The 13769-nt window shown below is 48.5% G+C and overlaps 1 protein-coding gene across 4 annotated transcripts in view; it reads right to left on the reverse strand.

Annotated features, from left to right (window-relative positions):
* raraa (retinoic acid receptor, alpha a) overlaps positions 1–13769 on the reverse strand; it is a 73068-nt gene that overhangs the window by 18675 nt on the left and 40624 nt on the right. Inside the window, exon 1 of one of the 4 annotated variants that reach the window (XM_077001047.1) lies at positions 4905–6431. The exons of 2 other annotated variants lie outside the window; for them this stretch is intronic. In XM_077001047.1, coding sequence (XP_076857162.1) covers positions 4905–5082 — 178 coding nt within the window. In that variant the 5' untranslated portion in view covers positions 5083–6431. Of the gene's footprint in view, positions 1–4904; positions 6432–13769 lie in introns of those variants that run through there. One more of the 4 variants, XM_077001050.1, reaches the window with a different exon arrangement.

Here is a 13769-nt window from a genome sequence, read left to right on the forward strand (position 1 = left end):
TACATAATCCACATCTATGCCCTCTGCACTCACTGTCTGTCTCTCTCTGCAGTACAGGACACATGGCAAAAGTCAGCTCCAAGATAGCAATAATTTAGAGAACATGGCCCAACCTCCACCTCCACACACACACACACACACACACACACAATGAAGGCTGTTTCATGTCTCTGCCATCCAGCCCGCACCTCCAAATCTCCTCAAAAAGGGGAAGAAAGGAACAGAGAGAGAAACAGATGAGATGAGAGAATGAAGGGGAGAAGCAGGATGTGAAAGTCTCATATCCTTATATCATATCTTCTGTTCCCAGCTCAGAGAGAGAGAGAGAGAGAGAGAGAGAATGTGAGAGAGGGAATGAGAGAGAGAAAAAGGAGAGAGAGGAGGCGGGGAGAGAGAGAGAGAGAATGTGAGAGAGGGAATGAGAGAGAGAAAAAGGAGAGAGAGGAGGCGGGGAGAGAGAGAGAGAGAGAGCGAGAATGTGAGAGAGGGAATGAGAGAGAGAAAAAGGAGAGAGAGGAGGCAGGGAGAGAGAGAGAGAGAGAGAGAGAGAGAGAGAGAGAGAGAGAGAGAGAGAGAGAGAGAGAGAGAGAGAGAGAGAGAGAGAGAGAGAGAAACAGCAGGAAAGGCAGGACACCGCTGGACAGAGAAGTGAAGTCCACCACTGCAGCCGAGCCGTCCCACAGAGGGCCTGGGTGTCTCACTCTCTTGCACTGTTAGGACAACGAGGAATTTCACACAATTTGAGCCGAGCAGTTAAACTGGGTGGGAAACAATGGCTATGTGATGAGATAGAGAGAATGAGAAACCGGGAGACAGAGAAAGAGAGACAGGAATACAGAAAGAGGGAGAGAAGGAGAAAGAGAGACAGGGAGAAAGAGAGAGAATAATAAATAATTCAAGTTTGAGGCCCAGGACCGCAGATGAAGGGTACCTCATGTAGACACACTGATGCAGACAGACAGGTGAATGAACGAGTGAATGAATAATAGAAAGAGAGGCAGAGAGACAGCGCTAAAGACAGACGGGCAGATGGAGTGAAGAGTACAGGAGTAATCACTGAGGAAGGATCTGACTCACCACCTCAACAGCTCTATACACCCAGGATGCCACGCACCCTGCACGAACTCTCACACCAGTGTGTGTGTGTGAGTGTGTGTGTGTGTGTGAGTAAGAGAGAGAGAGACTACATGCTGCATGACTGTAAGCACTTTTAGCACATTCATCCCTCTGAGAAGCTGTATATGTGTGCAGAGTGTGTGAGAGGGTTTGTGTGTGTGGTGTAACAGTGTGAGGGATGTGTTGAACAAAAAAAATCCAGGAGCAGGCCAGACTGTAAGACCAAGGTCCAACCTCTCACACACACACACACACACACACACACACACACACACACACCTACACCTACACCTACACCTACCTCTGCACTATTCTGAGCAGTGCTGTCAACAACAGGGAACGCGCCAGTATGGAGTCAGCAGGGACCTGGCTGCCCCTTACAACCTTGAAGTTATGACATCATCATGATGTGGGTCACACAGGCTGAAGGAGGCGGAGATTAAAGATAAGGGGGCAGGACTAAAGATGACTGACAGATGAATGGAATATCTCCCTGTAGCTTCCTGGATACTTCTTGTTCTTGGAAACTCAGTGAACCTTTAGTGCCACACACAGTCAAAAACATACACATGCACACAACTGTAGCTGACAGATTCATTCATAAGAGTGAATTATGGCACCTCTAAGGAAGCAGGCAGGAGTTGGTGTATATAGGCTGGTTCTGTTAGCAGCTGTGTGTACGGTATTTAGACCAGGTGAACATGCCATGCTGAACAGAACACATGTGAACGTAAACAGCTCAGCATTGCTGTGAAGCCTGCTAATACTGTCATGTTATGTTCAGACCTTTTCATTCTCGTCACCTTTCCCTAAACCTCCCAGGAATGCCTCCAAGTTTCCTGGCATCACACTCACAAATTGCAGCGTTTTTCCGGAAGAGCGTCTTGGTACGGAAATGCTGAAACGTTCCGCGCTGGTGCTCCAGCTCTTGCCGGGGGTTTTAGAAGGTGTCACAATCAAACGCATCATAAAGCATCGCCGTAGCCGCCGCACTAGGCTTAGGGGGACTGCGTCTGCAGCGTTTCTGGGAATGTTAGCAGGCGTGGCCCTGGCCAACAGTGCTGGGACTCCAGCACACAAAATCACATCCTAGGAAAAATATGTCAGAACATTCCGGGCTAAAACTGCAGACGCAAAAAAGTTACATTATGCAGGAGTGAAAGACATCGCTGCTTTTTGCTTTAAACTCTTAATATCTCGGATATCAGACTATATCAAAATATTGGATATAAAATATTGTATGCTATCGTGTATCATTTTCAGTACATTTAGTGGACAAGTGAAGAATTACTGGATTTACAAACTTCCACTTGTTTAGTGAACCTCAATTAATAAGACTAAAAGAAAAATACTCGTTAGCAAAATCAAAAACTATGAAAGACGTATGGGCGTGTTTAAATTCGATCTCTGTGTAATAAATGTAGTTCCACATTATAACGCAATACACATACCCAAATAGTAAGCTGGGACTAACACTGTAACTGAGAATTTGTCCGTATGCAACACACACACACACACACACACACACACACGGCTGTCAGAACAGGATAAGAGCTGAGCATGCTGTTAGCCTTCAGACTACAGCTGACAGCACATTCATGTACCACACACGCACACACACACACCTCATTCAGTAAGCTTCAACCGCCCGGCAGCAGTTTATGCTTTAAAGCAGTGTAAACAGTAACTGAAAGTTTTGCTATGTTCTTTGCAACTAAACACACACACAGAATGTCACACCAGTTTACACATCACCACCAGTCTGGAACTTCCTTCTGAGAACCCGACACACATAAACACACACACACACGTGCCCACACATACACACACTGAAATGGTGCGTTACACACAAAACAGTACAGGCCGCATGTAGAGAAGAGGCACTCTAACAGTGAGGCCTTCTGCACTGAACAAAACACATGCACATTTTACACACACACACACACACACACACACACACTATTGATAGATGATAGAGCAGAATGTATAAGTTTGGGGTCATGAAGTGAGTGCAGATTAAATAGAAGACTCTAAGTGTGTGTGTGTGTGTGTGTGTGTCAGTCAGCCACATGGATCATATGAGTAATATTGTGTTGTTTCTTAAGGGAAAGCCTTATGAGGATGAAGGAAACACAGCTAACGGAGATCAAGTATGTTTATCCTTATCGACTGTGGCGAAGAGTCGCCTCACGTTTACACACGCCAGACAGCACAACACACAACATCACGGAGCACCACAATGCTCCATAGCACAACGCAACACCAGACTAATGCCAAACACACTCACAGAAAGGGCTGCCTGCTCTTTTAAACACACTCAGTCTATCAGTCACACACACACACACAAAGGCCACATTCTTGAAGGCCACAGGAATGTGGGCTTTGTGCTGTCGTTCCTACAAAGGACGTAGGTGACACAACCGATGGATGATGAAAACTGGGGGGGTCATTGTGAAGGACCCCCCCCCCACCAGTCTGATTGTACAACACCATGCACTCAGGTCCTTTCTCTGTATTAGCCGCGCAGGCCCACGCTCGAGGGGTGAAAGTCCGCGAGGCGTAAAACTGCACATTCAGCCGCGAGATTAAAGCCCGCCACGCGCACGCGGCAGCCGTTGCTAGGGCCAACCAGACGCTGCGTATCTGAGGCTTCTTACATAAACCACTCCGAGCAACACCACGCCAAGACTCCGGTCAAAGTAACGCTTTCGCCATTTTAGAGTGACCTCCTGCTTACAGGACATATAAATGTTGTACAAAGCAAATCCTAAAACAATAGACTTTAATGTTTGAATATTATTGTAGTTTGTAAGCAAAAAACCGCAGCACGCGACGTGGGAGACTCCGGAATGTATTTGTGTGTTAGTCCTCCCGCGTGCGAGAGGTCAGTACGGAGCGCCTTCACCGGGTCACCTTTGACCTCCGCTGGCCGCAGCCAGTCCTCCGACGAACACTCCAGTTACCAACTAAAGAACAGAGGGAATTCCTGAGGCTTCGCCTCTACAAAATCAATGCAGTGTTGCAAAACGCCGTGGAGAAACGTAGTTTTAGAAGTAACGGAGGGAGGCAGACACGGTAACGGGCAGAAGGCGGTGCACGCGTCTGTAAACGGGCTCGTGCTGACAGTGCGAGCGTGTAACACACTAACTACACCACATCTTCCACTTTGTGTGCATGCAACCTGAATGTCATATCACAAGTGCTCCAGTGTTGCGATATGGTCTGAAATAACCCAGCCCAGGTTCGTGCACAGCAGTCTCGCATCTTCAAGCCTGCGTCCTGATCGGAGCACGGAGGGTTAGTGCGGCTGATCCGATCACAACTGCTCTAAACGGGCTTTACAAAGGCGACAGCGGCATGTTTCAGACATCGCACGTCGGTCGTTACACGTGTGTGCAACGATTTTGTAAGTTATGTGTTGTCAAAAAACATGAACATTTGGGGAAACGGTTATAGGCCATGCAGCGGACGCGAGGGGCTGGAGTTTCTACGCGCACGAAAGTGGGTCAACTAGTTCGGACGGACATGTGGGCATATGCTACCAATGACCCACTGGTGTTATTCACGGATAACACGTTTAAAGAGCGGAAATAGAGGATCAGATGTTGACTGCTGCACTGCTGTGTGCGAACCGTGTCACACGTTGGAGTGTAAAATCAACTTTCTAAAAGCAAACAAGAATATGGCGGATAAATAACTAAAATAACACGAATTGTTAACAAAAGGTATAGTGGAAAACGGCGTGAAATAATGGAGCCGCACTGACGAGATATTTGGGATTGACTTACAGTGATTTGAGCCCGTCCAGTGATGGTTCCGGATGGACGCGCTGTACGGATGGGTCGACCCGGGTACGAGTCCTTTCTCCGGGACCAGACACCCCCGGCTCTGGTTGTAGTAATCCATCATTAGGAAGGGGTTCGGGCTGGGGTTCAGACCCACCATGTCCACACCCTCGTACATCATAGGGGTATTTGGGTTTTGGAGGAGTCTCCCTACCGTCAGTACTCGATATGAACGGGAGTGTGTTGGAGAGTGAGCGGACCTCTCATCAAAGAGCGGCGCGCAACTTAATAAGGTTCGATATGAATCCAAGAAGAACTAATCCGAAAACCCTCGGCCCAGATGGGGTTGATCTAGCCCTCTGTAAAACTAAGAACCAATAAATCAGGACACTCATGCGGTAAAACGACCGAAACTACAACGGCACCGTAAACATGATTCACACTTTCTGTCAATATTCTTCAACCAGCGGGCCGGGTCGTATCGATCAGCGCATTTGGACTCCAGAGTCTGCAGCGAATAAGCCCTCGTTAGAAGTACGGATCCAAACGCCTGTGTTGATAAAGTAGCTCAGCCGAAAACGCAAAATAATATCCACGACTGGAACATTCGCACCAAATCACGCAAACACATCCCAGCGAAATGTTCGCGTTCTTGGTGCACGGTGGTTATGTTGGTGTGTCCAGGTATTCCTGGACGGGCGAGCGGAGATCCCGCACCTCACCGACGTGAAGGACCGTCCCGTCCGTCTCTCTCTCGGCCGGAGGAACGTACAACGGACCGGGTCTCCACAGCCTTTGATAGGTTATTCTTTAATGGAATCTTCCCATTCAGGAGCCCAACTTGGATATATCGTTTTCGGTGCATTAAATCGCGCCGTAATATTTTAAACAGCGTCTCCTTTTCTCGGCGCGTCCGTGTCCCGCGGGGAGCAGCAGGACGCCGCTGCTCAGATCCGCGTCGCTCTCGCGCTGATAGTGACGAGCGCGAGCAGCTGAGCGGCGGCCCCGCCTTCGTGTCTCGCGCTCTCTGACGCTCCTCCCCCGGTTTAACCCTCCCGTCGGCTCGGCCCAAACAGAACGGCGCCGTGGACGCCACGCAGGGAAACGTTTAGTCGCGTCTAAGCGCAGCCCGTACCCACACCGACAACTTTTACGTTGGCCGAACTTCGATGAGCAAGACGTCTTCACCACGGTCTTAAATGGCCTCTCGCGCTCCTCCTCCTTAATGCGCCCCCTCTCTCGGGTCTCTCATCGCTCAAGTGCCCTTCTTTCTTCCTCCCTCGCCACTGCCCCGTCTCTGTCTCGCTCATTTGCCTAATGCTATGCGACTGAACTTTGCCTGAACCCGTGGAAGCAGGCAGCTCACCTCCCGGTGACCCAATCTCTGACACCGATTCGCTTCCCTCGCCTTACTAATCTGACATCACACAAAGGGTTTCCCACCTTGTTCTCCGCGATTACACAACAGCGCGAGAGGTGGTGTGTCTCCGCAACCGCCCCGTCCGGTAGTTCCTGCAACCGGCAACCTCGTACTGTGGTCGAGAGCGCGCACTCGGTGGGTCGTTCGGTTGGTCGGTCTCTAAGCAAAGCTAGAGGAGGGAACACCTACAACTGCCACTTTGCTGCATGCACCCTATACATGCGATAAATTACTCTTTCCAAAACCGTTTAGCGCTGGTTACAAACAAGTCTGGGTTCAAGCAGCTCATCTGGAGGAATGTAGACTGTACAGCAAAATAACAGGGGAAATCCACACACACACACACACACACACACACACGATGTGCAGATTGAACCAGTCTTTACTGCAGAAGACCGCGGAGGACGGAGTGAAACAGCCTGTGTAATCACGCGGCGCGGTGTTTGGCTGTGGTCGTGGGCTCAGGTGTCAGAAGAGAGAAACACGGTGGAGTCAGCAAGTTGTGATTGAGGGGTTAAGATGCACTGGCGCTCTGCCAAGACCCCGTTGGTCCCGTGTGTGCTCAGAGAGGGGGCGGCCGGCCGCCTGGAGTCCTTTGTGTCGGTGTGTAAACTGCACTGGTGCCCTGTCCTGCTCTCTGGGAGGTGACAGTGAGTTTAGGCAGAGGAACAGTACTATACTGTCTGTGTGTATGTTAATACAGTACTCCAGGGTGTTTACACTCTGATAAGCACTGCTCATCTCAGATAACAAAGTTAACATTCCTCAGTGGTATAAGCCCTACAAGGTTCTCTCCTCTCATCCCCCTCTCCTCTCCTCTTATCTCTCCTCTTCTTTAATCTACTTAGTCTTCATCTCTCCTCTCCTCAATCTCTTCACCTTTGACTCTCCTTCGCCTGTGTGCTGCAACACTGTTTGCTCAGACTGTGTTGTTAGACTGAGCTTTTAGTCAGATGCACATGTGTAATGACTCAGAATAGGTGTGTGTGTGTGTGTGTGTGTGTGTGTGTGTCACAACTCCTGTGTTTGAAAATGACTCCTGCATCTGACCGAGGCAATGGTGTTGTGTCACTGTGCCCAACCTAGGCTGATTCACTGGAAATGGTCACACACACACACACACACACACACACACACACACACACACACACACACACACACACACACACAGAGAGAGAGAGAGTGGAGAGGAAGGATTCAAAGGCGGTTTATGAGTGGGGCTTATTGCGGTAATTGTAAAAGAGAGCTGTGAGTGTGTGAAGCCATTTTTATGACCTCAGTAAAAAGACACCCCTAGGAAGCACTGCTAAAGGAGAGCAGGACCTTTTACGCCACCAGCCGGAGCACAGGAGGTTATAACCCGTTATGACCAGCCATAAGCTGTCCACTTACCTTTTACGTCCTGGGGAAATGTCGTTGAGGCTCGTGTACCAATCAGGGCAAGTGTGAGGGGTGGGGCATGTGCAGTCTGACACCCATGTGCAGAAGGCACGCTTGGAGAAATTTAACTAGGAAATCATAATGGTGATAAATAATGTCCATAGGGAGTGGAGTCCTCATGACAGCAGGTGTTCAGCACTGTTGTGAACGTTTGTGAGCCCAACGCTCGTCCTGAGCCCGTTCCGCAGAGCGGGCTATGGCGCTCTTGCAGGGCTGGACAGTCAGGGTGAGGATATGGGACGAAGCCGTGCGGGATCAGTGGGTCCTGACGGACGTTGATTCCTGCCGCAGCCAATCACTGACCCCGTTTAGTGCAGGTAGACAGAGCAGCATGGCATTATTGGGGTGAAGTGTTTGGTGGTCTGTCGGCTGGAGTCAGTCGGCTTGAGCTTGTGGCTGGGTGAGGTTGTAACTGGACAGGTGACGAGATGAACCTTCAGGACCTCCACTTTGCTAATGGAGAAGTAATGTGTCGGATAAAATGCACAATGAGACACAGGCTGACACAGAAAGAGCGGCAACAGAAAGGCTCGACTGTGTGTGTGTGTGTGTGTGTGTGTGTGTGTGTGTTTAGGGCCTGGGTAATAGCCTCTTTAAAGTGTCCTGTGCAACATACAGAGGTATTTATGGGCCCCACTCAGACTCTGCAGAGTCTGGGCTGGTTTATGATGAGTGGCATCTCTACAACAGTTCTATCCTGTCAGGACACACACACGCACACGCACGCACACGCACGCACACACACACACACACACACACACACACACACACACACACACACACACACACACACACACACAGAGAACTGGGGCTCCAGATGCTCCTGTTCTCTTTTTGTCTGTCAGTTTGGTCTTTGTTAGCCCCCCCATCCCACCAAGTGCATACTCTCTCCAACACTCTCACTCTCCTCATCCTCCAGACCTAGAGAACATGCTAAATACAGCCCTTGTGATATCGGATCCCACAGGACACTGTGGAGAGGAAGAACAGGAGGAAGAATAGAACCCCCTACCCCACCTTGTCTTGCTCCCTCCCTGGCTGTATGGCTCTGAACAGGATTAGTCCATTGTGCGTGTTATGGGGGGCACTTTACGTGGATATCCTGTTTGTACTCTGTGCTAGAAACACAACCCCCCACCCCCGACCTACACTTGAAATGTGCCCACACTTCACTACTCCAGGGCCCCTATACAACACCAGGTGTGAAACGTGTGTGTGTGTGCGCGCACGTGTGTGTGCAGTGTGTGTAAGCGTGAAGTGTGAAGTCTCAGAGAGAGCTGGCTTTACTCTGAACTGCTGCTAGTAGGATCTGTTTGTGGCTGTCAGCTTACGGAAGTGTTTGTATAAGTGTGGAAGCCCCAATACCACAGACTGTTTGGTGAGTATTTGGAAGTGAGAAAGACTGTAATTAATGATGTCGATCCATTTAAACAAATATCACTGAATTGTCACAGCATGTTTTAAGTTGGTGTGGGTATATGTGTTAGTGTAAGTGAGTACATGAGTATATATTAATGTAAATATATGTGCATGAGTGTGTGTGTGTGTGTGTGAGAGAGAGAGAGAGAGAGAGAGAGAGAGAGAGAGAGAGAGAGAGAGAGAGAGAGAGAGAGAGAGAGAGAGAGAGAGAGAGAGAGAGAGAGAGAGAGAGAGAGTGTGTACAGGCTCAGTACAGAGTACTGACCAAGTACAGACTCAGTGACCACAGCCTGGCCGTAGAGAGGGGCAGGTATGAACAGTCCTGGCTGCCCAGAGAGCAGAGGCTGTGTGGTCACTGTACGACAGGTGAGGTCCAGACAGAGATGCACTTTCTCCTACAATGCGAAAAATTCACGAGAACACGAGAAATTTACACACACAAATTCATAAAGATAATCCCAAACTTCCAAACATTAACACAAACTGAACAATTAAAAATCATTCTAGGAGGGGGACACAGCGCCCCCCTCGCTGCTAAATATGTATCTACATGTCACAGCCTGAGAGACAGTGGGAAACGACCCCCCCCCCCTTCAGCTTCAGAATGTGAATGTAAATAATTGAAATGATAACTTTCCCTAAATGTTATCATATTTTATTTTATTTTATTATTGTTATTTGTTCTTTGTCAATGTTATTGTCATTGTTAACATAGCTGTAAATGCTTTGGCAACACTGTACCCTATACAGTCATGCTAATAAAGCTATATTGAATTGAATTGAGAGAGAGAGAGTGAAGGAGTGTGTTTGTGTGTTGAAAGAGAGAGCACAAGTGTGTGTGTGTGTGTGTGTGTGTGTGTGTGTGTGAATGCTGGCTGCCCCTCCGTGCTGCTGTGGGCATGAATAGGAGTGAGATGTTAAATGTGCCAGGGCCGTCAGAGCTGCCCTCCACTCTCAGAATGCCCCTGCCCCTCCAACACCCCACACACAAAGGCCAGTGACAAATACCTTCACTATCTGCCCCATTGGGGGGTCGGGAGTGGGGCAGAATCAGGGCTAGGGGTAGGCGCTGGGGGTAGGGGGTGCTCAGATAACCTCCAGCCATCTTCATTAGAGCAGCAGATCTGCATTTGAAAGGCACCACAGAGAGAGAGAAAGAGGGGGGGGGCTGGGAGCCTCAGCATGTCAGCGGCAGGAAGAGCCGTTGCACAAGCTGTCACACGCTGCACAGAGCAATGGAAGATCACTCTCAGATCACCCTCAGATCTATCACTCTCGGATCACTCTACCACTCTCAGATCTCTCTACCACTCTCAGATCTCTCACTCTCAGATCACTCTACCACTCTCAGATCTCTCACTCTCAGATCACTCTACCACTCTCAGATCTCTCTCCCACTCTCTCAGATCACTCTCAGATCACTCTACCACTCTCAGATCACTCTACCACTCTCTCAGATCTCTCTACCACTCTCAGATCTCTCTCAGATCACCCTCAGATCTCTCACTCTCAGATCTCTCACTCTCAGATCACTCTACCACTCTCGGATCACTCTACCACTCTCAGATCTCTCTCCCACTCTCAGATCTCTCTCCCACTCTCAGATCACTCTACCACTCTCGGATCACTCTACCACTCTCGGATCACTCTACCACTCTCGGATCACTCTACCACTCTCAGATCTCTCTCCCACTCTCAGATCTCTCTCCCACTCTCTCAGATCTCTCTCCCACTCTCTCAGATCTCTCTACCACTCTCAGATCACCCTCAGATCTCTCACTCTCAGATCACTCTACCACTCTCAGATCTCTCACTCTCAGATCTCTCTACCACTCTCAGATCTCTCTCCCACTTTCTCAGATCACTCTCAGATCTCTCTCCCACTCTCTCAGATCACTCTCAGATCTCTCTACCACTCTCAGATCTCTCTACCACTCTCTCAGATCTCTCTACCACTCTCTCAGATCTCTCTCCCCCACTCTCTCAGATCTCTCCCTCTCTCAGATCACTCTCTCCCTCTCGCAGATCACTCTCAGATCTCTCTCCCCCCTCTCAGATCTCACATCTCTCTCCCACTCTCAGATCATTCTCAAATCTCTGCTCCCTCTCTGAGATCACTCTCAGAACTCTCTCCATCTCTCAGATCTCTCTCCCCCTTTCTGAGCCTAGTTAAACTCAGGGTGCTTGAATGTCATCAAAGAAGGGTTCGTGTCTTGCCACAGCTTTGTGAGCAGGTTGAGGAAAATGAAAAATGAAATGCTGTAGACTTGAAACATGGAAATGACAGATGAAACTGTGTGGTACATTAACAGCCCCAGTCTCTCCACCTCCTAAACTGAACAGTGTGATAACAGGTGTGATGGTGATCGCAATTAGCATTGTATTAGGCTAATCTGATTCAGAGTCTACTATATACTATAACCACAGTCCCTACTACAGCCACAGTCCCTAATATAACTACAGCCACTACTATAACCAGTCCCTACTATAAGCATAGTCCCCACTATAGCCACAGTGCCTACAATTACCACAGGCCCTAATATAACCACAACCCCCACTATACCACAATTCCACTGAATGACAAAGAAGGAGTGTCTCTCGTGCCAGTTATCACTCACACACATTACCACTGCCACCCAGGATAACAGAGATGTAAGGCAGTGTGTGTGTGTGTGTGTGTGTGTGTGTGTGTGTGTGTGTGTGTGACTGGATTGGGTAGGGATCATTAGACAAGCAGAGAGTGTTATTCTCTCCACTCCCAGTGGTACATGAGCTCACACAGGGATAATATTTAACCCCCACCCCCCTACACACACACGCGCTCGCCTGCTCGCACACCCTCGGGCATGGGTATTGTCATGCTGAATCCAGGGTCTTTCACTTAATGTCACCCCCTCACTCTCTCTCTCTCTCTCTGTCTCTGACCCCTGCCAGTGAGAGTGAAGGATCTGATCTCAGTTTTGATTCTGATAAGAACCCCTAATTACTGCAGATCCTCTCTAGACAAAGTACTCATAAAAACATTAATGAGCCAATATAGATCACATATACACACACACGCACGCACACATGCACACACACAGACACACACACACACAGCTGACCTCTCATCTAATGGTTGCACTTTTACAAAGGGAGATCATTAATCCAACTCATCCTCTTGAGAACAATCTTCTGCATTCCCACACACACACACACACACACACGCACGCACACATACGCACACACATGCACACACACATGCATGCATGTGCATGCATATTCACTTCAGCAATAAAGTTTACCCTTCTTCATACACACACACACACACACACACACAGCTTAATCAATTTAGCATCTTCCAATGTGGGACATACATACATCAGCAAAACCTTTGTCCTTTCTCTATGTGTATACTCACACAAGCGCACACACAAGCGCACACATATGTGCAATGACAGAAAGCGTGATGACTATTTTCAGCACCTCCATCACTCATGGATGTGTGTGTATGTGTCACAGTGTGTGTGTGTGTATGTGTGCACGTATCACAGTGTGTGTGTGTGTGTGTGTGTGTGTATGGTAACTGCAATACTGGGTGAATGGCTGGTTATGACATCTAGATACCTCCTAGAACAAAGGTCAAGTGTACGGGATTATTGCTAGAGCAAGTCTATTAGCATGACAGACAATGACATATGTCCACCAACACACACACACACACACACACACACACACACACACACACACACACACATACACACAGTAATATTTGAGTAGCAGGGCCAGATAATCTTCCCCCAGTGCTAGAATAATCCTGCAGCTGGTGGTGCTTTGAGTTTATGTGCGTGTGTCTGTATGTGAGATTGTGAAAGAAATTTATGTTCAATGCATCATAACACACACTCATACTACGTACTTCAGCTTTTATGCTAATATGAATAGTGACCTGCTTAAACAGGGGCTATGTCTACATCAGTGTCAGGTTGGGTACAGATATAACATACAGAGTGGCACATCACACAGGGTCAGGGTCAAAGAATATATCAGACTGAGTGTGTTTTGCAGACTTAGAAATGAGTTGCTACTCGGCTGATGAAGTGCATACGTTTGAGCAGGACCCTGAATGTAGGGCATCCTGACAGAACGCCTGTTTCTGGGCCACTGAAGGACCCCTGTCTGTTTTTAGGCTGGTTGTCCTCTCACTGTCACTGGGGGAACTTTTACATGTCTGATTTATGACAGCATTCCTCCCCTTCTTCCTCTTACTGTTTCAGTCCCTTATTAAGACTGAAGGTATGTGTGTGTATATGTGTGTGTGTGTGTGTGTGTGTGTGTGTGTATATGTGTGTGTGTGTGTGTGTGTGTGTGCGCGTGTGTGTGCGTGTGTGTGCGTGTGTGTGTGCGTGCTTGCGCACCAGTGATCGGCACTCGAGTGAGCAGCTCGAGTCGAAGTCGCACTTAAGCGGCGTACAAAAAGACTTCAGACTCTTGATGAGACAAATGAGACAAAAAGACTCATTTGACTTACTGAGAGAACTTTTTTCCTAATGATATTTTTGTTTACTGTGATGCTAGTATCACGAGAACAGATGTTCATCCCCCAATAT

This window comes from Brachyhypopomus gauderio, chromosome 3 (genome assembly GCF_052324685.1).
Source record: "Brachyhypopomus gauderio isolate BG-103 chromosome 3, BGAUD_0.2, whole genome shotgun sequence".
NCBI classification, from domain to species: Eukaryota; Metazoa; Chordata; class Actinopteri; order Gymnotiformes; family Hypopomidae; genus Brachyhypopomus; species Brachyhypopomus gauderio.